General features: G+C 40.8%; 1 protein-coding gene across 3 annotated transcripts; it reads left to right on the top strand.

The window, feature by feature from the left end:
* The first annotated feature begins 950 nt into the window (after nt 1-950).
* ZNF35 (zinc finger protein 35) lies at nt 951-19,553 on the top strand. Of its 3 annotated transcripts, none has more exons than XM_077129599.1 (4): nt 951-1,354; nt 3,360-3,678; nt 4,890-5,040; nt 9,582-19,553. In XM_077129599.1, exons 2-4 carry the CDS (start codon nt 3,487-3,489, stop codon nt 10,826-10,828), a joined length of 1,590 nt encoding a protein of 529 aa, XP_076985714.1. In that variant the 5' UTR covers nt 951-1,354; nt 3,360-3,486; the 3' UTR covers nt 10,829-19,553. The 3 variants fall into 3 exon arrangements, with proteins under 3 accessions (XP_076985714.1, XP_076985716.1, XP_076985715.1); XM_077129601.1 differs by lacking the exon at nt 951-1,354 and adding an exon at nt 1,383-1,592; XM_077129600.1 differs by lacking the exon at nt 951-1,354 and adding an exon at nt 1,600-1,734.
* The last annotated feature ends 7,445 nt before the right edge of the window (nt 19,554-26,998 follow it).

Raw genomic sequence — 26,998 nt, 5'->3', positions numbered from 1 at the left:
TCATAAAACTAAAATGCCCTTAGCATATGACCCAGCATTTGCATTCTTGGGTATTTGTCCCAGAAATGAAAACTTATGTTCAAAAACCTATACATGAATGTTCAGAGCAACTTTACTTGTAATAGCCCCAAACAAAATGTGGTATTTGCATACCATGGAGTCTAAGCAATAAAAATGAATGACCTGTGGATACCTGAGACAACTTGGATGAACCTCAAGGAACTTACGCTGATTAAAAAAAAGCCAATCTCAAAAGGTCACTTTATGTTACCATTCACATAACATTCTCAAGAGGACAAAACTAGAGATGAAAAGTAGATTAGTGGTTGCCAGAGATTAGGGATGGTTGGGAGTGGGAGAAGGGTGTAGCTATAAGGGGTAGCACCCGGGAATCTGTGGTAATGGTATAGTTCTGGATCTTGTTGTAGTGGTGTTTACACAAATCTACCCATGTGATAGAATGACAGAAACATATATATAAAATATATATTTTGTACCAATGATTTTGATATTGTACTTTAATTATTGTAAGATGTAAATAATCATTGGGAGAAACTGGATGAAAGGTAGAGGGAACATCTTTGTGCTATCTGTTGCAACTTCCTGTGAATTTGTAATTCAAAGTAAAAAGAAAAAAAAAGAGCCATAACCAAATGCAAAATTATGAAACATTTTAGAACAGATAGGGAAACTTGAACATTACTGCATATTAGATGTTACTAGGGAATTATTGATAATTTTCTTACCGTTGATGTTGTATTGCTCTTCTGGAGAATAAACCGATTGTTGAGACATGCATGTTAAAGTATTTGGATTAAAGTGTTTCGAAGTCTTCAACTTAAAAAAATTTTTTTTTAACTATATAGAGAGAGATAGCAAACTTAGCAATTGTTAATTATTGAATCCAGATGGAGAATTCAGGTATTCATTGTAACATTCTTTCAACTCTACTGTAGCATTTATTTTCAAAATAAAACGTTTAGGGGAAATTATCAGGGTTTTCCACAAATTAATGCTTTGTAGCGTCAGGCTCCGGGCCCGCGCCCTACTTGAGTTCTCTTGTCCAACCTGGGGTTGCTTTTTCCCTGGTGCTCAAGGCTACAGGTCACTACACCATCCTTCTAGTGCTCCTGCTCCTACCCCTGGTCCAGGCCAGCCTTGGACACCCATCGAGAAGAAAGTACCTCCGAGATTCCTAGAGAGGCCGGCCTGGCGACTTCAGGAGCCAGCCGGAAGCCCATCCCAAGATACTTCCTGTCCGGTCATTGTTCTCGCGCCGGTGGGCGCAGTGGTCTTGGCCCGGGATCTCCTGCTCCAGAGGCTGTGAGCACTACCCGGGCCTCCGCTGCGCACAGTGAGCGGGTCGGCGGGGGCGGGGGCGAGTGTCGGGGGCGGAGGAGGGACCCGCCAAGAGGTGGTGGCGCGACGCACGTCCCGCCGCGTCGTCCACTGGGCCCCTAGAAAACCTCAACCCTGTGGGTCAGGGGGTGACTGCGTGCCCTGCCTCTCAGCCAGGGACTTTCCCAGGGGATAATGGACGCGTATCGCTCCAGGGGCCAGACATATCTCGGGCATGGGGTCGCGAAGGGCCTGTAAGTGGAGGGGATGAATTGCCATGTTTGGAGTAAGGAAAGGGCATTGGAGGGGAAGACCTTGATTGAGGGCTGCATGTAGTCTGGGGCTGGAGGCAGATTTGTGTCTGGGCAGAGATGTGATGAAGACAAAACTCAGAAGGTAATCCTACGCATACAAAAGATGGAACGAGTCTTAAGGCCTTTCTTGCTAGGTAGAATTCAGCTAGTCATGGGAAGAATAGTCTTCCAGAATTGAGATTTGTCGCAACAGCGAAAGTATTGGGAAGAAAAACTTTTCTTGAAGAAATTCAGTTAAATAGGAAAAAGCATCTATAGAATCACTTCTGAAATTTAAAATCCTCTTCTACTGAAACATCTAAAGTCAATAAAAAAAATGTCAACCGCTTCATATTCAGTATTAAGATTATTTTATTCCTACGTACAAATTTTTAAAAATAATAAACCCTACTGACTTTGCTATGATAACGGGGTACTCATAATTAATAGTGGTTTGACTTGGTATGGAAAGTATTTTGGCAGTACTTATAAACCATAGAATCTTAGAACCAGTAAATCCTTTATTCTAAAGTAACTTCAGAGAAAGAAAAGGCTAATGTTTAAATATTAAGAAATTCTTAAATATTAAGAAAATACACTGGATACAATCAAAACTCCTTTTACTACAGGTATGGGTCATAAATAAGGGATGGCTAAGTAAATTATAATATAGCTATAATTTAGTGTTCTGTTTAAATAGGTTACAGATCTATATGTACTACTTTGAAAGATCTTTAAGACTGTTTTGAACTATGGAAATTGAGTTCAAATAATACAGGTCACTAAACAATCTACAAGTATGATCAATATACAAGTAGGTGTCTAAAAACAATCAACATGTATGAAGGTGTACATTTATGTATGTAAATGCAGAGGAAAGGTATCCTAGATGATAACTAATTTTATGTGTGCATTTATGGGTATGTTTAGGACTTATGGTTAATTCCATGTTACCTACTATCTAATTCTGCATTACCTGATCCTTTCCCAGTGAGAATGCAAAGTTATCAACACCATACATTATTGGACAGCTATTAAAATTGATAAGCGTGAAAGATAGCACCATTTTTGTTATTTTTTATTTTAAGACATTTACTTAGAAGATTTGGTAAAAAAAAAAAAATTGTAAATAAAAAGCAAAAGGAACCCCAAAAGTACCTGTAATTACAACAACCAAGAGATAACCACTCCTAACATATTGGTGTAGATTCTCAGTCTTTTTCTTGAGATTCTTTTGTTCACACTATTATGTATCCTGGTGATAAAAAAATCTTTGTGTTATAATATTTATTTTTAAAAACATTGATGATAATTATGAAACTGTTTCCCCATAGTAAAAGACAAAAGGGATGAAATCATAATTATTGTTAGTATGATTGAAGATTTTCCCTTAAAAGAAATATCTTAAATTCCACAGTGTATGGTAGTTATTTCTTTGGAGGAGGACTAGGAATGGTTTTTCTTAATCATCTCTTGTATTTTTCAAGTTTTTACAATAAAAATATGTTAACTTTATAATCAGAAAAAAAATCAGGAAATTTGATGTAAAACTGTAATGTGATTATTATGGAGACAGATTGCATGTTTATAGTCCAACCGCTACCATTCTATGAGGAAGGCATGAAGCATTCCGTGTAACAGGGTGGCATCTGGTGAAATTGGCCAGTGAACTAACTGGTATCTAGGCAAACCTCTGCTCAGGGCTAACAGTGTTTTCTGATTTCTCAGACAATACTCATCCTGGTCCTGGGAAGAAACTAAAGAAGAAGCAGCTTTTGAAACTTCAAGATTTGATGGGGCTTGACCTTTGCTGGCCAGCCCCCAGCTATAGGATTTCTGCTGCTGAACAGAAAAGATGACTGCAGAATTGAGAGAGGCCATGGCCCTGGCCCCTTGGGGCCCAGTAACAGTGAAAAAGGAGGAGGAAGAGGAGGAAGATTTTCTGGGTCATTCATCCAGCCAGCAAGTGTGTTCTGAGAACTTCAAAGTCTGGACCTCTGGGGAGGGTCTTCAGACAGGATTTGAAGGATCAGAACAGGAAGAAAAGGTAAATGATGGTCTTGGAGGAAAGAGGGAGGAGAGACCTAAAGAAGAACTCGAGTGGTTTCAGAGGATCTCTACCGTCTGCTTCCCTACCTGGAATGTTGTTTCCTGAATAGGACTCTGGGCTTTAGTCCTTTGGAATATTATAGAGACATTCCTTTCTGAGTGATGTGACATTCAGTATTTTCTGTATACTGGTGGTTCTTAAACTTCACTGCACAGTAGAGTTACCTGGTGAACGTTTTATAGAATCCTGATGCTCGTACCATACCCCTTTTCTATTTAATCAGAATCTCGGGATGGGGTGGTGAAGGTGGGACACAGGCATCTGTACTTTTAAAAACATTTCAGCTTTTTATATAATATATTTATAATTTGAATTTTTGGAAACTTTAGCTGTGCAGTCAACTTTGGAAAAAGTATCCCAGTTGTACTATGTTGAGTTGGCGTTGTACAGAAATTAACAGTCATATTAGTCTAGAAATGTTAAACTCTTATTTTTTTTTCCACTTCTGCAGGGGTAATGCACTATATTAAATATGTAAGGTCTAATCTACATGGGTTTGATTACAGAAACTAATAAAATATTCTCTAAATAATGAAAAAAAAGGTTTTCAGGTGATTTCACTCAGGGTATGACAACTCTAGCCAGTGCTTCTCAAACTTTAAGGTGCATGGGAATCATGTTAAAATGCAGATATTGATTCTAGCAGTCTGGGGTCTGTGTTTCTTACTAGCTTCAGTGATGCTGATCTGCAGACCACACTTTGAGTAGCAAGGCCGTACACTATCTATGGTGCATAATGTTTTCAAACATACCCCTTACGCTCACTAGTCGAATGAAGGCAGAAGTTCTCCAGAGCCTCTTTTGTAATATGATCAGAACCTTGCTTCTTTAACCCTTTAGGCCCCAGAAACATCTATTCTCAGGAAAATCTTCCCATGGACTTTCTTCTTTTGTCATGTGTCCTGGCAAGTTAGGTATGCATGATGGAATGGGCAATGAGGTGAAATCAAAGCAAGAAGGAAGAAGTTGGCAGGCTTATGTCTTTGCCCAACTCACCTTGGGGACTGGAGGAGACTCTGGCTTTTTCCTTTTTATGTTTCATGGGCACCAGGTACTTGTGTTCTTATTCTCAGAGGTCTGGTTCATATAATCACCCCACCCCTGCCACCAGTCCCTTTATAAACCCTCCTGTGCCTTCTTATCTCTAGGGTCAGAAAATGTTCTGGGACATGGCAGTAATTCTGAAAGCAGCACAGGAGGTATCTGCTGCTTCACCCCTTGGTAGCTACTCATTGCCTTCTCCGGGGATCCTGTCCAAGAGTGAAATACTGGAGACTCAAGGGGAAATGACCTCTCTAGGTAAGGCTCAATCCTCTTACTCATACTTTTACTGTTGGGGTTTTTCAGAAAATTTTCAGAGGCTGTGGAGATCTAGTGTCCTAACCGTTGAGGCATTAAAAGTATCAGGGACAGATGAATAGAGGAATGTTAAGAGAAGCCTATGAGTTTGTCATGGAAAACATCTTATTTTGTACACAGCCTCAACACATCAAATGTAGGTGAATTCTGAATTTACCATATAATCATATTTATTGTTCAGGTTTCATATCTACTCACACAGGTAGACACATGTCCACTTCATATAGTTCGTAGTTATCATGGGTTGGTGAGCCTGCAAGAGAAGGTAGGAAGGGTCAGCTTTCCTGTGATTTTAAGGAAATACCGTAGAGATGTTCTGTTTTCATAGATCTTTTGTGCAAATCTAAAAGACTTTGAGGGGCTCTGTCAGCCAAAATGAAGTTCAAAGCTAAGTCTTCATGTAGAGTGCTGACCGCTTATCTCCTGGTTCTAAGTTGGGACTTGTGAAGGGAAGCATGTTCTATAAGCAATAGTGATAGCGTGTCTGTGGAGGGGTGACATGTGGCCATAAGTTAAGAATGAAGTAGCCATGAGTCATGTGTTGCAGAAGCGATCTCCTGGATCACTGCCAAGGCCCCTAGTCGTACTCACTTTTTTTGTTTGTTTGTTTTATTTTATTTATTCTTGTTATTTCCAGGACTGTCTGAAAGTGCCTTTCTTTTTTTTTTCCCCATGCATGTCTTTATTTTATTGCGCATTTCACCATCCACTGGATAAAGGGGTATCAGTCACAAGGTTTTTACAATCACACAGTCACAGGATAAAAGCTATGTAGTTATACAATCATTATCAAAGATCAAGGCTGCTGGTTTACAGTTCAGCAATTTTAGATATTTCCTTCTAGCTATTCTTACACACTAGAAACTAAAAGAAAATATCTATATAATGATTCAGTAGTGATTCTCATTTGTTAAATCCTAACTTCTCTGTTACAGCTCCTCCTTCCCATTTAATTGATTGTTCATTCTTCAGAGGTCTTGGGGCAATGACTATTCTAACTTCCTCATGCTGAAAAGGGGTGTTGCGATCATGGGATACAGGAATGCAGCTGGTTAATGTTTTTAGAAAGATGGTACTTCTGGGTATATGGGCTTATCTGGCATAGGAGCAATCTGAAGGTTTTAAGTTTCTGAAGAAATTAATTTAAGTAAAACTTTTATAGAATCTTGTATAGAATCCAGGATATTTTTTAGGGTTCTCAGGAATATTGTTGGCTGGGGCTTGACATATCATGGCAATTTGCAATATCTGACTGAAGCTTACATAAAAGTAACCCCCAGAATGACCTCTTGACTATTTGAAATCTCTTAGCCACTGAAACCTTATTTTATTTCATAGTACTCATCTTTTATGAGTCTGAGTGAGTGAATATTTTGAATCTGTTTTTCTCCCTAGCCTGCTCCTTAGGTGTTTGGGTACCAAGCTACGTTCTTAAACCAATGCTGCAAGGAAGGTTAGGACCCCAGTCTTTCATTTTCTTGTCACTTCTTTAATTATTCCCCAAATCTCAGGGACCTCTTTTCCCCACCTACTGGTTTTTGTCCTATTCTCTCTGGAACATTTCATTTTTTACTGTCTCCTTGCTTTATCAGTCATTCAAAAAAAATGTTTTTAGTGGTTTATTTATTTACTGTGTGAGAGACAATATCCAATTAACTAATCAAACAAAAGTTTCATTACAAATTCTAGTAAAGTGTCAATAAAGAACATAAAGGGGGTAGGTATTTCAAATTTCCTTTTTATTTTTTCAAGCTAAACAATTATTTCTTTTAAATGTTCATTGATAGGGTGATGGTGTATAAATTATGATAGACACCTAGCTGATACAATTTATCTTTTTTTTATTTTGAAACAATTTTAAACATTCAGGAATGTTCCAAAAATAGTACAATCCCATATAAAGAACTCCAGCATACCCCTACCCCCTAGTTATCTGCTTAGTTTTAAATGTTGCCACCTTTGCTCTGTCCTTCTGCCTATCATCTACCCATCTGTTTTCTGAACATTTGAGAGCAGGTTGCACATGTCATAATTCTTGAACATATACTTCCATGTTTGTAGCCTTCAAATAAGGGTATTCATTTATGTAGTTACCATAAGAGCAATTATCAAGTTGAAGAAATTTAACATTGATATAAAGCTTATATTCGATGCTCTGTTAGTTTCTTATGTTCCAATAAATGTCCCTTTGAGCCTTTTCTCATCCATTTTTCCATCCAGTATCATGTATTACATTTAATTGTCATTATCTCTTTAGTTTCTTTTTCTTTTGTTTTTAATTGTGGGAACATATATACAACATAAATTTTCCTAACTCAATGCCTCCCAAACGTGCCATTCATAAGATAAATCACATATGCAATGTTGCATTACCCTCAGCACCATATGCATGCATATTCTTTGATATTTTCTTTGTGATTGTCATGGGGCTTAAATTTAACATCCTAGATCTAAAACATTCTTGTTTGCTTTGGTACCAATTTAACAATTTCAGTACCATAAATAAACTGTTTCTATATCCTTCCATCTCTCCACCTTTATATGGTTCTTGTCACAAATTGCATGTTTATACATTATGAGTCCAAAACCATTGATTTCTCATTAAATTTTATGCCTTTACCTTTTAGATTTTGCAGGAAGTAAAATGTAGTGTTACAAACCAAAAATACAATAGTACTGTGTTTATGTTTACCCATATCACCATCTTTACCAGAGATGCTGTTCCACAGGTTCCTTAGGCTCTTTTTGCTTTTCTTCACTCTTTCCTCTTTCTGACCTCAGACTGGATAATTTCAATTGTCTTATCTTCACATTCACTGATTAATTGCTCTGCCAGCTCCAATCTGCTGTTGAACTTTCTAGGTAATTTTAAATTTCTCTTTCTGTGACCTTTAGCTCTCATCGGTTCCTTTTCATAATTTCCATCTCTCTGTTGATATTCTCTTTTGTGTTCATCTGTCGTTTTCATGTTCCTTTAGTTTTTGGTCCATGTTTACCTTTAGCTCTTTGAGCATAATTAAGACCATTTTTTTAAAGTCTCTGCCTAGGATGTCCCAGGTTTTATTCTTTGCAGTGATCATTTCTCATGCTTTAATCTTCTCCTTTCCTGGGCCATTGCTTTCTTTTTCTTTGTACATTTTGTAATCTTTTGTTGAAACCTGAACACTTTGATACTTAATGGTTATCACTGGAATATAGACTTTCAGGAGTCTGTTCCTTAAGCTTGTATCTAGCTAATGTTATGACAGAGTTTTCCTTGAATGCCAGGAGCTAGCAGGGAAAAAACCACTTTTCCCAGTTTTTGCAGGTAAACCTGTGCTAATGCTCTCCTTCAGGACATATCTATAAAATAAATTTGGAGAGTACCTTGAGACCAAAGAGTAGAGGCCTCCTTGACCCTTTCTGTACATGATGGGCATGTACTTGTAGCCCTAGGAATTCTTCCATTTACACGTTTACAAATGTCCCCTGTTCCCAGGAAGTAGTTTCCCAGGCACTGCACTGAATGTCCTAAAGCCTGCAGTTTTTAGACCAGGTAGCACAGCTTGACTGTTCTCCCACAGTGTTTTGTTAGGAACACTCTATGAGCTGCCTTCTAAATGCAGGGCAAGCTCTGGGAAAGCAAGTACATCAGGCCACCACCAGACAGATCGGGCCAGACATAGATGCTCCCAGTATGTGCATGAAGATTACTCTGCTCCCTCCAGAACTGAGACCAGGGATCTGCACTGGGACCATGGGCCAGCTCCTACAAGAGGCACCCTTTTACATGACATGTTATTTCTCTCTTGCGACTTTCAGCATTCTCTCTGTATAACTAAGTAACTGGCTCAGAGTCTTGCAGCTGATAAGGGACAGAGTAGGAATTCAAACCCAGGCAATCTGCCTCCAGAATCCTGTACAGCACAGCTTGTCAGTGTTCTGGGTGCTTTTGGCTGCTATGGCCCTCTTGGCATCCATTGAGACCCTTTCTCCCCATGCGTATCCTCTCTTGGATATGCAGACACACAAGACTCAGTTACCTAGCTCTTCATTCATAGATAGGGAATATCCTGAATTAAGTGGCAGGTTATAAGCAAATCCACACTAAATAGTTGAGGTAAGAAGGCAAGCTTGAAGAGAGGCGATGTCCTTCGTAACTAGCCTTAATTGTGAGATCAGTCATCAGATGACCAGGAAGAGAACTTTTCTAGAGATTGGGCTTCCCTGGCAGGAGGTAGTGGGTTAAACATCTAATGGAGGTGAGTGGAAGTGCTAGAAAGACATGAATCATTGGATTCTGCTCTAGGTGTGAGATAGGGCACATACCTGACAGAAGAACCTATGGAAGAGAAGTGTAACATGTAGGGGATTCTTTTGTAATGATACCATTTTTCAGAGGTGCCAAAGTCACATAATTCCTGGTTTTTAGAACTTAATGGCCCTACTCTTTTTCTAGACCAGAGAAAGGTGATATTTGTATTTTCTTTTTCTTGTTTCAGGTGATGAAACCAAAAACCTACAATCATTGGTTCCAAAAACTGAGATATATGATGAAGCAGAGAAACCCCTCATAATATCAGGAAGGATCCACAAAGCTGACCTTCAAGGACATAAGTTAGGAGAAGCCTGTGAAAAAGAGAAGATTTTAAAGAGGCAGAGAATAAAGAGGGAAAAGAAAGATTTCAGACAAGTGACAGTAAAGGACTGTCACTTACCTGAAAGTCTCAAAGAAGAGGGAGATCAGAAATTTAAGAAGTCTGGGGGAAGATATAGTCTTGGTTCTGGTACTATTAAAAATCAGAAAACCCAGCCTGGGCAGAAACCTTTTACATGTAGTGTGTGTGGAAAGGGCTTTAGTCAGAGTGCAAACCTTGTTGTGCATCAGCGAATCCACACTGGGGAGAAACCTTTTGAATGTCATGAATGTGGGAAGGCCTTCATTCAGAGTGCAAACCTCGTTGTTCATCAGAGAATCCACACTGGACAAAAACCTTATGTTTGTTCAAAATGTGGGAAAGCCTTCACTCAGAGCTCCAATCTGACTGTGCATCAAAAAATCCACTCCTTAGAAAAAACCTTTAAGTGCAGTGAGTGTGAGAAAGCCTTCAGTTATAGCTCACAACTTGCTCGGCACCAGAAAGTCCACATTACAGAAAAATGCTATGAATGTAATGAGTGTGGGAAAACATTTACTCGGAGCTCAAACCTCATTGTCCATCAGAGGATCCATACTGGGGAGAAGCCCTTTGCCTGTAATGATTGTGGCAAAGCCTTCACCCAGAGTGCAAATCTTATAGTTCATCAGCGAAGCCATACTGGTGAGAAGCCATATGAGTGTAAAGAGTGTGGGAAAGCCTTTAGTTGCTTCTCACACCTTATTGTGCACCAGAGAATCCACACTGCGGAGAAACCTTATGACTGCAGCGAGTGTGGGAAAGCCTTCAGTCAGCTCTCTTGCCTTATTGTCCACCAGAGGATTCACAGTGGAGATCTTCCTTATGTGTGTAATGAGTGTGGAAAGGCCTTCACGTGTAGCTCCTACCTACTTATTCATCAGAGAATCCATAATGGGGAGAAACCGTACACATGTAATGAGTGTGGCAAGGCCTTCAGGCAGAGGTCAAGCCTCACTGTGCACCAGAGAACCCACACTGGGGAAAAACCCTATGAATGTGCAAAATGTGGTGCAGCCTTCATTTCTAATTCACACCTTATGCGACATCACAGAACGCATCTTGTTGAATAACAAGTAAATGAAGAGAAAGACTAATAAGTATTGGTTATAACCTACTGCCCCCACAACTTATACACCTCTGCTGCTTCCTTCCTCCTTTGTGAAAAAATGAGACTGGCTATATCCTTAAGTTAACAGTTTTCAAGAATGCAGCACAAAACAAGTATTTCAGGGGCTAATTTAAAGAAAAGGAGAATTAAGCACTTAAAGGCGAGATTTTTTTTAATTGTACTGTAAGTGGTCCTGTTTTCAAAAATCAGAAGTGGCTTTCTTAGGAGGGAGTCAAACAAAACTAAGTGATAAAGATTCCAAATTGGGGGAAGGTCTTTTTTGCTTAATTTTGTTTTTTTATAACTGGTCATTTCTTAAACAAACAGGCAGGGTATTGGTATAGATCTGTTTCTGGTTGAATTCTGAAGCTTTGAACTTTATATACTAATACTTTAGGTTAAGCAGTGACTAAGAAAGCACTTGGGATAGCAGTTCTACAGCTAACTTGTAAATTTATAAGCTTTCCATCCCCAGGATAATTTTTTAAAAACCAATCATCCAAAACAAAGAAACAAAAGCATTACTGTCTACTACTCCTAAAATGGACAAAAGTAGGAAATAGTCTTTTCCCTCATTGTCTGAACCTCCTGAGTTCTGGTATGGTAAAGCTCTCTAAAGACTTCTGACCAGTCTTTTCTGTCATTCCCAAGTCTGTATGACCAAGTACTGCAGGATTGTTGGAGACACCACATACTGTGGTCACCAGTGTTGCTGAGCTGTATTCATTTACTAGGATCAGCATTTCTTTCTCCAGGCAACTTAACCCCAATTACTGGCACATTCCCTATGGGTGAGATTCTACTAACCATTGTCTTCCCTGATAGAAGACTCAAAGAATAAGACTTGCCTAGAAACATGCCAAGCTGTCTCTGCTCTCATTCTGCTCAGGCCCAGCCTGTGTTTCATTTTCACCTGAATATGTTTAAAAGAAATGGTGGAGTTCTTCTAATTGTAAACAGGCCAAAGAGGCATGTGAAGGGGTAGATGGAGACAGGGTGGGATTTCTAAAGATTTAATTTACTTATTTTTTTTTTGAGAAGTACAGAAATGTTGGAATATGGATACTTTTAGAAGGATGAAGAAATTGGCTAAGGTAAGGTACTTGTGATACCATTTGAGCCTTTACTTCTGAAAAATGATTTATAAAACTATGCAATAGGTAGAGGTATGTAGTAATATTGCCTTGTATTTATATAGAACTTTATTTGTTGTGCATATTCATATGTAGGATAATGATACCAGGTATTCATTTTGTGTTTTCATGTAGATCATTACCCCAATTCCTTATAACAGGGATGGAGGTGTTTGCTCCATTTACCTGACAATGGTTACTTAATTGAAGGGCAAGTAAGTAACAAGTAGCAGAACCAGTGTTCAAATCCAGGAACTAAATACAGGTTCTCTTTGTTCTGCCATGATGCTAGTCTGTACCTGTAACCATCTGTAATCCCCACCTAGTCTTGTGTGGTAGTCTGAGGAGGAATTGTTTTTAGGCAAAGAAGCTGAGGTGACAGATTTGGGGATGTGCCTTAGGCACCGTGACCAGAAAGCAGCAATCCTAAAACTGGAATTTGGATCTCTTGATTTCTGAGTCTGTCTATACACTGCATTCCAAGGCCTTTTAGCATGTAGGAGCATTTATCATAAGTACTATACCTGTGTTAAGCAGTCTGGTGCAACTCTTTATGTGGAAGTCTCATGCATTTATTGTCCCGTTTTGGCAAGACTAAATAATGTTAATCTACATAGTGTTTTCCTGTTTACAGAGCACTTTCACTTACAGAAGACATACTTGTTAACTTTTTCCCTCTCCAGCTACAGTCTCATCAAAGCAAATACAACTTCTTTTCCTAGTTAAACTCTAGATCATAGAGATACAGATAAAGGAAATCAAAAGGATTCATAAATTTTGCTGACCAGAACAATTGGTGACTCTGTTCCTGTCCCCAGTCTATATCTGGGAGTCAGAGGATACAAAAGTAACACCATGTGTTTGTTGAGATTAGGAAAAAGTTAATGTTTTCTTCTGTATAATTAGGAACTGAGAATTTAAGGAGAGCAGATCTGCTTTGAAATAGCTTTGTGATCTTAACCTGCCATGGGGCCAAAAGAGTTGTTACTGAAAGACAGGAGCTGGAATTTATGACCACTGAGATAGTTAAACTCTGTGTTAGCGTCACTATCTTATAATTGAATATTTGGTCATTGATGATTGTCGTTCCTGGCTTAAGATTTTCATTAATAGGTAGTTCAGACAAGCTACCCAGGCAATTCTGATGCAAAGTTAGGTTTGGAAATTGCTGACCCAACCTTTCAGTAAGTAGTGGTTTTCAGCCTTGGCTATATTTTAGAATCACTGAGGGCACTTAAAAAATTTTCTATTCACAGTCTTCAGTATTTTAAAAAATTCTGTGCGTGGTTCCATTGTGAAGCCAAGATTATGAGCAATTGTGGTAGAGTAAAGCATGTAGGCCAGGAATATGTGTAATCAAAAGAGGGAGCTCCAGTATAAAGATGTGTATATAAAAATTGTTTTCGACATTCACTACATGAATGTGTGATTTTAGCGAAACAGGACACTAACTCTACATTGGTTCAGCTCAGTGTCCTTCAATACCTCTGCCAAACCTTAGATGTTAGGAATTTATGATCTAATTTACAGTCTTATTTGTATTTTAATTGAACATACCAAATATTTATATGCACGAACCAGGTTTTATGTACTATACCCTTATGTTACTCATTCAACAAAATAACTTCGTTTCTGCTTTTGTTTCATTTCCAATCTGGGTTTCCACAAACCTGAGCCCAAGGACCCTTCATCCTGCAAAATTCCTGTGAGCCTCGTGGATTACTAGGCAGATCAAATCTCATTTCCCTACTGATTCAACTCTTCTTCCCAACTTGAATTCAATTCCAGCCCTCAAAATAAACTAACTCACCAGTTTCTAATAGGGGTGAAGTGGTCATCCCCTGTCAGAGTTGGCTTAGGTTTTCCTGTTCCCTTCGCCCTTGGCTGTTCTTGCTAGAAGAGGATTGGAATTCTGAACCCCCATTCTCCTAAACTGCTGAGAGCTATCACACTTCATTTCATCCCCCACGGAGCTCCCTCCCAGGCCTAGTTGCAGCCTTAGGGGTAGAGCTAACAGATGTATACAAGTGGAACACAGTACTGTGAATATGATAATGAAGTCATGGACAGATGCTTTGAGAACACAGAAGAGAGACTCATCACATTCTCCAGCAGTGTGTATGCACACATAAAACCCTGAATCCATTCCTCCTGGCTCAGGAAGAAGTATCTTCTCTCTGAGCAAACCCCACCTGTGTGCTCTGTATCCCCTCCCTCCCTCGCCTCTCCCATGTTTGTTAGCTCACTACTTGTCCTTCCATCTTATGTGCCTAACCTTCTGGGATCAGAAACCCCTTTGAGAATCTGATGGAGGTTGTGGGTCCTCTCCCGCACCTTGCACATTCGGTTGTGTGCTCATCTTGTGATGGACAGGCTCTGTGAAGCCAGTCTGTGGATCATCTAGGGGTGGAAATTCTAAGCTGGGGATATTACGTAATCAGTGACTTTTTTAAAAAACCAAACCAGAGTCAGAGTATAGAATCTCCTAACCAAGACCTTTTATATCTTGTTTCTCTGGAGTTCCCTCCCTCAGCAAATGGCATTATCACCACCATCTGGGGCACCCAAACTGGAAAACAAGGAGGCATTTCTGGCTTCTTAGATATCATTCGTTCCAAAAATATTTACTGTGAGCTTGCTTCGAGGCAGACATTGTGCTTTTTCTGGGATGCTGAAGGAAATGATATATACAAAATGCTGTTCTTGTGATCCTTTGGGGAAAAGGTCCAGATTCCTTTATATGATTTATGGAGCTCCCTGTGATCTCTTCCCAGCCTCATCTCTTCATTACCCATGTACCCTTTACTATAGCCTGGAGGCACATACTTACTCCTCCGTGCCTTTGTGCACACAGTCCTTGGCTATAGTATTTCACTGACCTACTTTGCTTAATCTTGGGTTTTCTTTTCTTTCTTTTTTTTGAAGATTTGGTTCAAGTCCCATCTCTGGGAAACCTTGGACTGCCCTCTGGCCAAGCTGGACAGGGCCCCTCTAAACATTTAAGAGTATAAAAGAGCATGTTACTTTATGGTTTAAAGTGAAACAAATCTGAATTCAAAATTGTATATACAGTACAGCACTCATACACTGTTGCATATACTACTATATACTCTTTAAAAAGTATATAGATAAATTACTTGAGGGAAATATAACAAAATGTTTTAAGTGGTTATAAATTGTTCACGGCCATAAAGATGATAAATTGGAGAGTTTTAGACCCAAACTCCAGGCCTCTGAATGATGGAATTAAGGGTGATTTCAAAATTGCTTTTTTTTTTCTTTTACTAATTTCCATGGTTTCTAGAAGGAGCAGGAATTTTACAGTCAGGAGAAAATTATTTATTTACATCTTGAGTTTTATTGTATTAACTATAGCAGAATCTCTCAGTTCTCAATTTTGTAAGATATGGAATGTATTCATCCCTTTCCCCCCATTTCTACCTTTCTGCTTCAGACACTGTCAAGTCTGATAGTTCTTTCATTCTACTCTATAATCATAGTTAAACTTTTATGCTTTGTTTATTACTTCATTCAAAAAGTTGAAAACAAACAGTGTGAACATTATAAATGTAAATATTGTTCACTGCAGAACTAAACTCACATGATTATATTCCTTTTTGGAACTTTTTGTCTTATTGAAGTTTCTAGTTGCTTCTCCTTAACCCCCACCCCTTGTACTAATTGTTTTTAGTACATCTTCAATTATTTTTAAATTCTCCATCCATTTTTTTCTGTTTTTCTGGGTTCTTCCTTCCAGGGGCCTCCAGTCTCCTGCTCCATATGGTCCTTGATGTTCTTTCTGCTCTTCATTAGTTAGACTAGGCTCTGCTGTTTCCTGAACCCCACATCTTATTCTTTCCTCTTTTACTCCCTCATCTCACTGCAGCAAATCTTCAAGTCACTTGCCAAGAAAGGGCACATGGAAGGCAACAATTGACTGCTTATATATCTAAAATATCTTTCTCTGCCCTCACACTTGATTGGTAGTTTGACTGACTCTAGAGCTCCAGGTTGAAAATCACCCATAAGCTCAAAGGCATCACTCCACTAACTCATGGCCCCCACTCTTGCTAATGAGATGTCTGATTCCGTTCTGATTCTTATTCCTTAGACAATTAGTAAGTAGTATTTACATTATTGTGATCTGTTCCCCTGCCCCCACACCTGTGTACTGAATTCCCTAATGTGCTCAGTGGAATTGTTCAAGCTAGTGACTCAGGTACTTCTAATCTTGGAAATTTTGTGTTGTTTACATATTTTTTTCTGTTTTTACTCTTTCTAGAATTAGTGTCCATCCAAGGTTGTTCTCGATTGAGCCTCCATTACCTTATCTCCTATTTCCTTTTCCTTGTCTTGTCCTACTTTCTATGAGAGTATGTTTTACAGTGTTTCTAATGAATTTTCAATTTTGACAGCAATTAGTTTATTTCTAAGTGCTTTTTCTTGTTTTCTCTTTGTTCTTTTTCATAGTATAATATTCTTTTTTTAGGGCTACCTCTCAAAGCTCTCTGAGTATTCTAATGAGAAGGTTTTTGTTTGCTTATTTGTTTGTTTTTAAAGAAATTCTCTACACCTGAAATATCTTCTCTATTCACTGCCCTGCCCTTGGGTCCTTTTTTCTAGTTGTTTATCTTGTTTACTCTCATTGGAGACTTTCCTCAATATGTTCTGCTTCTTACTGACTATATATGTAACAGTTGGGAGCTCCATGTGTGGGAGTGAGATTTGCCCACCAAAGGCTTCCTTCTAGAGTGTTTGGTAGAAAGCAGGCTATTTCCCTAGAGATCTCTCAATGCCATAATGCAGAGATATCTTGTCTGTGGCTCTTAAATTTACTTTGCAAAATATTTTCTGATATTTTCATCTGGGGCTTGGATGCTATAAGTGCTTCTCTAGGAGTGAGAGAGAAGGGAGTAAAATGTTCTTATGAGACTTTCTGTTTTATTTTCAGCCTCACTTCTCGCTCCTGTTATTGTACCCTAGGTTTCCAAGACCCAAATCTTGGGATTTGCAGGGTTAATCAGCTACCTCCTTCCATTGTATTGTTTTCAGCATGTGTGCTGTTACTTCCTTCACTGAACTTTTTCGTTTACCACTTGTCACTTTTCCATCTTTCAGAAATTTGTTGAAACCCCTTATTCCTTCATTGTTATTTATATATGTCTATATTAATCCATTTTGTCATTTTAGAGGCAGCTAAACTGTTGTTAAAAGAATGTTCTTATCCTTTGATACGAACTACCACTTTTAGAAAGCTGCCCTAAAAGTGAATATTTGGACAAACATTTGTGTTCATGTCATTGTTACTTATTTTGCAAAAAAGGAAAGAGTTGAAGTGACTAATAGGGGAATGATTAAATTAATTATATGATGTAATATCATGCAGCCACTAAAAGTCATATTTCAAAGGATATTTAATAACAAGGTAAAATGTTCACAATAATGTTAAATGCAATCTAAAAAACGTGAATAGAGACCACAGTTGCCTAAAATGTACATGCATGGAAAAGACTGGAAGGAAATAAATACATCAAGTGTTAACAGTGGTTAAAATTTTTCTGCATTGTCTACATGTTCTACAATGAGCCTGAATTACCTTTAAGATCAGGTGGAAAAGCAGTAATAAAAGAGAAAGAATGCCCATGGCCTGTTTAAGAGTAGTGAAACATTCCTGTGGTGTGTGGGATGGGCAGTGGGAATGTCAGAAGAAGGGCCTGGAGAAGTAAGGTGCTCAGACAACATATTCCTCAGTTGAGGAATTTGTATAACCCAGTGTGTGATAATTGTTCTGGCAGGAGTGCAGTGGCTAGGTTAGTGAGGGGAGGAAAGAATCCTGGAGACTATACACAGGCAGCTAGGAGAGACCTTGGGATTCTGACCCTGGGCAGGTAGCAGAAAGGTAGAGGTGAAGGGATAGATCTGATATTTAGGAGATGGAATGAGCTGGCCTTAAGAGGCATAGAAGTTAAAGTAGCTAATTCCCAAACTGGGCTTTCTCACCTTTGTAAGACTTACAACTTGTGACAGCTGGGGTCAGGTCCATTCCAGGAGAGGCCTGGTTTGCTTGTCCTTGTCTAGAGCTGTCCAGGGCATTGAAGGAGGAAAGGGTAGCTGGGGCGTAGGTTCCCACTTATCCTCAACATGTAATTTTTCCCAGATGGTTGGGATCTCACTGGTATTTTCCCTCCAAGGACCGCTATTCCCAGAAGACAAGTCCCTCTGCTTGGCCAATAGCTAGTTGTAAAAACCACCACCTCTTGTTGAGGAGGCACCATTTAAAATGCCAAAAGTGCTTTATCTCATTTAATCCTCACCTTAGAAGGGAAATAGTCTTATTATCCCCATTTTCAAAACCGCACAGTCACAGGCAGGATTATAATCTGACTTTGAAGCTAAAGCCTGTTTCCGTTCTCTCTCAGTTCTCCCCAAGTGGATCTCCAGGGAACCCCGTCTCCTCATCTCTGTTTACTTAATATATCTTTGTCAAATTGAAAAACTAATCTTTCATGTGGTAAAAACTACAAAAGCATACAACGAAAAATAAGTTTCCCTCTCACCCCATATAACCAATACCCTACCCTAGAGGTAACCAGTGTTAACTTTCCTGAGGACCCTTCCAGATATAGTAAATGAATGCAGTCTTATGTACACCCTGTTAAACACACACAGACACACAGATGGGAGCATTCACTCTGACTATGCCTTGCTTTTTTCACTAGTGTGTAATGGAGATGGTTCCATATTAGTATATAAGCTCTACCTCATTTTCCCCCTTGCTGCATGGTATCCCATTGTGTGGATGTAACATAAATAATTCATGTAGTGAATCCCCTATTAGTAGACATCTTTTGCAATTACAAACAATACTGTGGTGAGCATCCTTGCCCACTGTCCTTGGCATGTTGTATCTGAAGGATAAACTGCTCAGTCAGATGGTAGGTAGACATGCAAAAGCAGTTACCAGTTTGTGTTGGAGAAAGCCTGTTCCCCCAAATCTTTTATAATACTATGTATTTATTAAATGCTTTGTCTTTTATCAACTAATAAATGAAATGTTCTCAAGTTTTAATTTGCATTTAATTATGAGTGAGACTGGTTATCTTATCCCATGTTGAAAAGCCATGTCTTTCTTTTTCTTTGAACTACTTATTTATGTTCTTTAGCAATTTTTCCTTTGGGTTATTGATCCTTTTGAATTGATTTGTAAACTCTCTTTGTCAGTTTATACAAATATAAACTATACAAATATAAAGAAATTGTTCTTACATGCCATGGGTTACAATTATTTCCCCCAAGTTTTTGTTGGTCCTTTTAAATTTTGCTGTTCGGATGTTTACATTTTTATAACACAGGAAAGATATCCCCCCTTAAAGATTATACATTGTCCCATGATTTCTTCTGTTACTTCAAGAAAGGCCTATATGAAATTCATTTTGGAATAAGGAGCAAGTTAGGTCCTGGGTCCGTTCTCCCCTGGGTCCAGCAGCAGGAGGAACCTAGCAGGAGAACCACGAAGATGACACTTCCCAGCTTCCTAGAGCAACCAGGCAAAAAGCTCACGGCAGGTCTCTTCCACCCTCGCCGGTTTCTCTTGGCAGCAGAATGGCCCGAGGCGCCTAGACTCAGCCTCAGCATTTGTTGGGGGAGAAGATCGCAGGGGAGGGGACTGCAGCCTGAGGTACCGGGTAGAAGGGAGGGGAGAGGCTGGAGCTTTGGGCAGGCGTTGGGTGGGGATGGGGGATGCTGGGGAGGAGGAGAGAGAATGGGGGAGATCAGGGTTATAGCCAGGAGGCGGGGACCCAGATGGGAAGTGTTGGGAAGGGAGGAGCTGAGGCCTGGGAGGGGAAGGAGGATGCTGCAGCTCGGGCCCAGGAGGTTCGGGTAGTATTGCGGATGGGGTCACGACTGGCATTGGGACTAGGGGCAGAGACGTGAAAGTGGGCTGAAGGAGTCGGGGGTGGGAAAAGTGTCAGATGTAGGGGTTGGAGGAGAGGCTCAGTCTGGGGGAGAGCAGGGGAGGGAATGGGGCTTGCAATCAGGGCTTTAGCACTGGGGGAGGTGGGGAGGAGAAGCAGGCCCTGCTGCTGTCAAGGGAGGGCTCAAATCTTCACAGCACCACAGAGCCCTCCCGCGATACCCTGTGTCTTTTGTGCTGCCTTAAGTGTTTCTTTGGCCTTAGGTGGGTGTGACAAGAACTAGCCAGTGCTGCTGAGACATGATTATTCTTCCAAACCTGGTGATGGAGAAAAAGACATTCAAAGCTGGCCACCCCTCACCTCCAACCCAGTACAAGTCCCTAACCTCTTTAAACTTCAGTCCTGGCCCCCAGTGTGAGGATAGAATGAATTGATGAATAGGAAATGGGTTCCTAAAAAGCTGCACCTGTATAGGCCGGCTACATTCCTGCTGTGTACTGTTACACTAAATCTACCAGAAGCTTATAGGGTAATGAGCAGAAGCAGGCTGAAGAGGGGACTGGAAATGGGTCAGGGAGGGGAGAGGTGGAATCATAACTCAGAAGTCACAAGGGTGGCCTCACTCTCCAGCCAACAAAACAAACAAACTCACCACCCTCCCCCTGTCTACATGGAACATGACTCGCAGGGGTGTGGACCTTCCTGGCAACGTGGGACAGAAATCCTAGAATGAGCTGAGACTCAGCATCAAGGGATTGAGAAAACCCCTAGAATGAACTGAAGACTCAGCATCAGGGGATTGAGAAAACCTTCTTGACCAAAAGGGGGACGAGTGAAATGAGACAAAATAAAGCGTCAATGGCTGAGAGATTCCAGAGTCCAGAGGTTATCCTGGAGGTTATTCTTACGCATTAAATAGATATCACCTTGTTAGTCAAGATGTAGTGGAGAAGCTGGAGGGAACTGCCTGAAAATGTGGAGTTGTGTTCCAGTAGCCATGTTTCTTGAAGATGATTGTACAATGATACAGCTTTCACAGTGTGACTGTGTGATTGTGAAAACCTTGTGTCTGATGCTCCTTTTATCTACCTTATCAACAGATGAGTAGAACATATGGAATAAAGATGAATAATAGGGGGAACAAATGTTAAAATAAATTTAGAGTGAAATGCTGGTGATCGGTGAGGGGTATGTTATGTATGAATTTTTTTCTGTTTTCTTTTTATTTATTTTTCTGAATAGATGCAAATGTTCCAAGAAATGATCATGATGATGATTATGCAACTATGTGATGATGTTGTGAATTACTGATTATGTATGTAGGATGGAATGATCAAAAATTACGAATGTTTGCGTTTGTTTGGTGGGTTTTGGTATTTTTAAAAAAATAAAAAGTTAAAAAGAGTCACAAGGGGTGGAATCTATATAGAAGTGAGTCTAAGTCCTTCTACCCTGTTGGATGCCACTGGACCTCTGGAACAATCGGTACCCACTGTTGTGACCTGTGTATGCAGTGAGCCTGATCCCAAGGCTGGGACTGCCTCCATCAGCAGTAAACTCTGGTGAAAGTAGGAGCTGGGATCTCGTAGTCTACATGCTTAGCTGTTTGAGAGCCTGCCCAGGGGCCCCAGAGGTATCTGTGACCACTGCTGGACTAGGTTATCTCTTAGGTTTCATCTAGCCCTAATTTTCTTTGACTTTCAGAAAAATTAAAAAACAAAAAGCCTGACTCTAGGGTAATAGGATCCCTCTCAAACCTCCAATAACATGCATGAGCTGGTCCAACTGGCAGGCAGACTCAGAGAAGAACAAATATGGATCTTCATTTCCTCATCTCCACCGACCAGGCTTGCTATGGTTCCTAACCCCATCTGAAGCCAAGGGAAAGATGTTTGAGGGGTGCTGACACTCTCACTGCTACCAGAGGTGAGAGAAATAGGGAGACAAACTAAACAAGCAAACAAACCACAGTTGAATATTTGGGAAAATATTAGGAAGAATATAAAGAAAAAGAGGCATTTTCCCATCAATTTGCCCCATGTTGCTTTTCAAGCCTCTGCCAGCGATGCTTTCTGTATGTTCACTGTCTGTTTGGTTAGGAGGTGTATTAGTTAGGGTTCTCTAGAGAAACAGAATCAACAGGAAACACTCGCAAATATAAAATTTATAAAAGTGCCTCACTTAACCGTGGGAATACAGAGTCCAAAATCCACAGGGCAGGCTGTGAAGCTGACAATTCTGATGGAGGGTCTGGACGAATTCTTCAGGAGATGCTCACCAGCCAAAGCAGGAAGAGCCTGTCTCTTCTGAATCCTCCTTAAAAGGCTTCCAGTGATTAGATTAAGCATCACTCATTGCAGAAGACACTCTGCTTGGCTGATTACAAATGGAATCAGCTGTGAATGCAGTTGACATGATCATGATTTAATTCTATGAAATGTCCTCATAGCAACAGACAGGCCAGCACTTGCCCAACCAGACAAACAGGAACCACCACTTGGCCAAGTTGACACATAAACCTGACCATGACAGGAGGCTTATTGTTTTGTTCCCTCTATGGTAATGACAGGATTCACATGGCAAGAGTTCTGTGTCACATGAAGAATAAGTTGTCAATGAAGAATGAACTTTCTGGAAAGAGGTCTTAATTGAGAACATTTCTCAAAAGAAGAGGTGTCTCCATTCTTGTTCAAAGCCAAATCTTTCACCTAAGCTTTGGATCAGTTTCCTCGGAAAACTACACAAATACGTACCTCCTCTCCCTCCTGTGTCACTCACCTCTCTCCCATTCTTTCCTGTCTGCCAGTAAACATGCTCAAATCTCACTGACTCAAAAAAACCCTCCTCTGACCAAACTTGTTCCTCTAGAGCTAGCCTCATTTCTTTCCCTCCCGTCTCATCCTAACCTTGGGAAGAAATAATTTATACTTTTCATCTTTTTGGCACTCTCAACCCAATGCAAACTACCTGTTGCCCCACCCATTCTTAGAGAAGCTATTGGAAGATTGCCAGTGCCTTCCTAATTGTCAAGTTTAAAAGTCACTTTTTAGTCCTCCTCTTATTTGACCTTTGGGCAATATATGCACCATAACTAGTTTGTTAAATTCCATACCCTTGAATGACAGTGTCACTAAGACTCTTAACTCACTTTTTTCTCACTCTCACTCTTTATAGGCTCTTGATAAATTGGAGATTGAAAAGTTAGTACCTTAGGGGCTAGATAGGTAATATAAAGGGATAAAACAACAAGCAGAACTATGTAAAATAACAGGAGTGGGAAGAACTGAGATGAACTGGAGAGTACATGCTCATCTAAAGGGGATACCTGCTCCTCACTCTAGTACAAGAATGCCCTGCAGAAATGTGAGCAAAGTGTTACCAGATCTTCCAGTTCTTCAAGAAACACAACAAATGTAGACTTTAACATAGTATCTCATGGTGAAAAGTTGGCAACTAATTCAAGTTTTTACAACACTGTGCAGATCAAACAAATTACATCTGGGAGTCTGATCCAGCCCATGACCCTCTACTTTGTGGTCTTTGCCTTAAACTATCTCATTCACTCTCATGGTTGTAACCATCACCTGTTAATTATGCCTTCCAGACCTTACATCTGCTCAGCCTTTCCCTAGCCCCAAGACATCACTTCTGGAAAGTGTCATCAGCGAATGTGTTCACAGGCGAGCTGATTATCTTTCCCCTAAGAAACCTTGCTGTTTCTCTTATTCTCTGAGTTACCAGTACTATCATCTATCAGGCCACAAGCCAGAAACCTGAGGTATTCCTTACCCTCTCCTCTGACTTACTCTTCAGTCACAAGTCCTCTCTGTACAGCATAGCAGTCAAGGGCACAGACTCTCCGGCCAGACTGCCTGTGTTTCAGTCCCAGCTTTGCCACTTACTAGCTGTTTGACCTGAACAAATTAACCTCTCTGAGCTTCAAACAGTACCTACCTCATAGGGTTACGATAAGTAAATGAATTAAATATTTAGAACACTGCCTGGCACACAGTAAGCATTACACAGGCAGTTGCTATTGTTTGTACCTATTTAAAGTCCCTTATATACCCGCCCCATTCAAAGTGGGTCTTAATCCTTTTACTGTAGTCTTTGATGAGAGTATAAAAGGCAGAAAAAGGCAGAGAACTCAGAGAAGCTGAGAGACAAAGACACATTCACAGAAGCTGAGAAAGCCACTGAAGCCAGAAACTGAAAGCAACAAAACCCAGGAGAGAATGACCCGCAGACACCAGCCATGTGTCTTTCCATGTCACAGAGGTGTCCCAGATGCCAGCAGCCTTTCTTCAGAGAAGGTCTCCTCCTGTTCCTGCCCTAATTTGGACATCTTCATGGCCTTAGAATTGTAATTTGTTAGCTAATAAATCCCCATTGTTAAAAGCCAATAAATAAAGTCCCTTACATATATTTATTTGACCACTGCCCTGATTTATTCTCTCACACTCTCAGTCTTCCTATTGCTGCCTGCACTATACTTCCTTCCTCCTCTGCCTTCACCCGCATTTCCTAATCCCCAGTTCATCCGTAATACAAATCCTTGCAGGAATTTACAAAAGACTCCCCACCCCCACCCGAATCCACTGCTCTTTAAGCTCCATGGCCGCAGGGATTCTCGCCGGTCCCTCCGCTCACTGGAGCCCGCATCCGGGTGGAGGTGGCTCCGCTCGCTGCACCGTGGAGAAGCCCGCAGTTGCCCGCTGGTCTGGGCCCGGATCCGGCCGACGCGGACCCAGGCGCTGCATTCTGGCCCCCGCGGCTCGCTCACAGGGTATCTTGTCACCAGGCCCGACAGGCCCAGGACACGCCGCCTTAGCAACAGTGAGAGCACAGTGAGGGAGCAACAGTCAGAGCCCCCCTGAGCCGCAGCTCGGAAGAGAAACAGACCGCTCTGGAAGTGAGGCCCGAGCCAGGCCCCGGGGCCGACCTCTCTAAGAACCTCGGAGGTCGTCTGGTCTCACACCTCCCCGCATAGGCCTTGGACATCCAATGGGAAACATCCGAATGCATCTATGCCAAGTAAACTCGTGCAACCGGGGGTCTGGGAACAATCCACAATCTCCATGGTTACCACAGAAAGCAAAGGGAAAAAACTAAGAGTGTCAGAGAGCACTATTTTCACCTGCTTTTCCGAACTTAAAGCAATTCTAGCATATTGGGGGGAGGTGCTTGTAGAGGTCCTCCAAGGTGGTAGAAGATTCAGGTTGCCTTCCAAAACAATGTTCTTCCACCCATTGCAAAGTGGGGAGATGGAACAGTTGTAGGAGTTGATGTTAACCATGACCTAGAAATGCTGTGGCAGCTTCTAGGAGGAGGAAGTGCTGGGGTTGCAGCCCAAGATTAGGACTGCTTGCTTTGATAGCTTGAGAGGAAGAGAATGTCCTGGAACATAGCTGGATGTTCCTTTTATCTATTTCTAAGTAGCAAACAAACTGTGCCACCAGGAAGCCTGCTTTCTACATTGTATACCTGTTCCTGGTCACATATCTGTAGCTATATAACCTGTTGCTATCTGACAATAAACTTGCCTGTTGACGGATGGCTGCAGGACCCCTGATCCCAGTCTGTCTTTCTTTTCATTTCTTGGTACTTTGAACCTCGTCGCAGTAGATAACTGCAACAACAGTGAAGCCATCGCAGAGATTCTTGTCTTGTCAAATTAAAAACACATCAAGATTTAGCTAAGGAGAGCCTTACTTAACAGGATAATTGCCAAAGGAGGAAGAGAACTGTTGCAACAGGGGGGAGGCAGACTATTGCAAAGAGAGAATGCTTTAACCTTAAGATCTGTGAGTATCTCAAAGATCAGGCAGTAAGGAATTTTCTTTTAAAGGGTGAAGCGTAGGAGGCTAGAAAGAACTGGGTGAAAAGGGATGGGTTAAACAGGGATCCTGATCAGACAGTTGGTAGAGAAATGTTGCTCCTTGAGGTCACCTGGGATGGGAGGGGCCATTAGGAAGTTCTGCCACATTCTGCTGCTGGCTCAGGCTGAGGGAGGGTCGGAGTTCACGGACCTGGGGAAGGAAAGAAGCTTGAGTGTGGTCAAGTCTAATCAGCAGATATAGATCGGTCAGTGAGTGCAAACAGTTCAGCTAATCATTTATGAGCAAAGAATGAGAATTTGGAGGGTCTGCATCTGATCTAGTCATAGGTAAAAGAAGACAGATATCCACCAGTCTTAGCTAAATCATGTGGGGAAAGGTGAGTATTTCCAGTAAGTCTTTTCCTGGAACACAGAGGGTCAGAGACCTTCTAAACTATGGCTGCTTTCTCGGAGCACAGGGCTCAGGTAGAGCTGAACACAGCCAGACTCTTGGAGAAAATCAGGTTATCTATTCTGTATTGGTATTTAAGAGAAAATATCAAATCGAAAAGAAAACATGCCTAAATTTGGTTTTACTATTTGCCACAATTCTTAATGCACATGCCTTTTAAAAACTATGTTGTGTGGTAAATTCAAGGGTATATTTAGAGGGTATGAATATATGTGAGTCATCTTCAGAGTTAAATTAGTAAAAAGATTACTTGGTTGAGCATTTGAGCCTGGGAAATTTGTAGCTCAAAGAACCAAGATGTGCCAAGGGGTGTTCTGCCCAGGCAGAGGCACCTTCTCCCCCTAATCAACTAACAAAAATAAGCAGTGCCCTTGGTGTGTGTGTGTGTTTTGAAGAACCAGTATGACTTGTACGGCCAAGGTGCTGGAAGAAAGGGAGAGGGGACAACTATTCCAACAGGTCAAAAGCAGGGGAGGGAGGGGGAAGCAGTGTCGGGAACAGCCAAGGGATTTCAGAGAACCAATGGGAATTCCGTTATGTCAGAGGAGAATGCCTCTGATAGAGTAAGAAATGTTCTAGTTGTTCGTTAAGGTCAGTTCGTGTGGCTCTAGATTGGGAGTTTGTCTTTTATGCCAACTAAATAGGGGCACATTCAAGATTCTTAATTCGGAGATGTGATCCCACAAAATAATCATTTTAAGCAGATGGGATATATTAGTCCTTCGCTGATATCCAGCACCTTTTCCATCCTTAAAATCCCCATCTCCACTTTCCCTGGGGAGTGAGTAGTTAC

Source organism: Tamandua tetradactyla, chromosome 15 (assembly GCF_023851605.1).
Source record: "Tamandua tetradactyla isolate mTamTet1 chromosome 15, mTamTet1.pri, whole genome shotgun sequence".
NCBI lineage: Eukaryota > Metazoa > Chordata > Mammalia > Pilosa > Myrmecophagidae > Tamandua > Tamandua tetradactyla.
The sequence above is the reverse complement of the archived record's forward strand: the minus strand, read 5'-3'. Positions and strand labels throughout refer to the sequence as shown.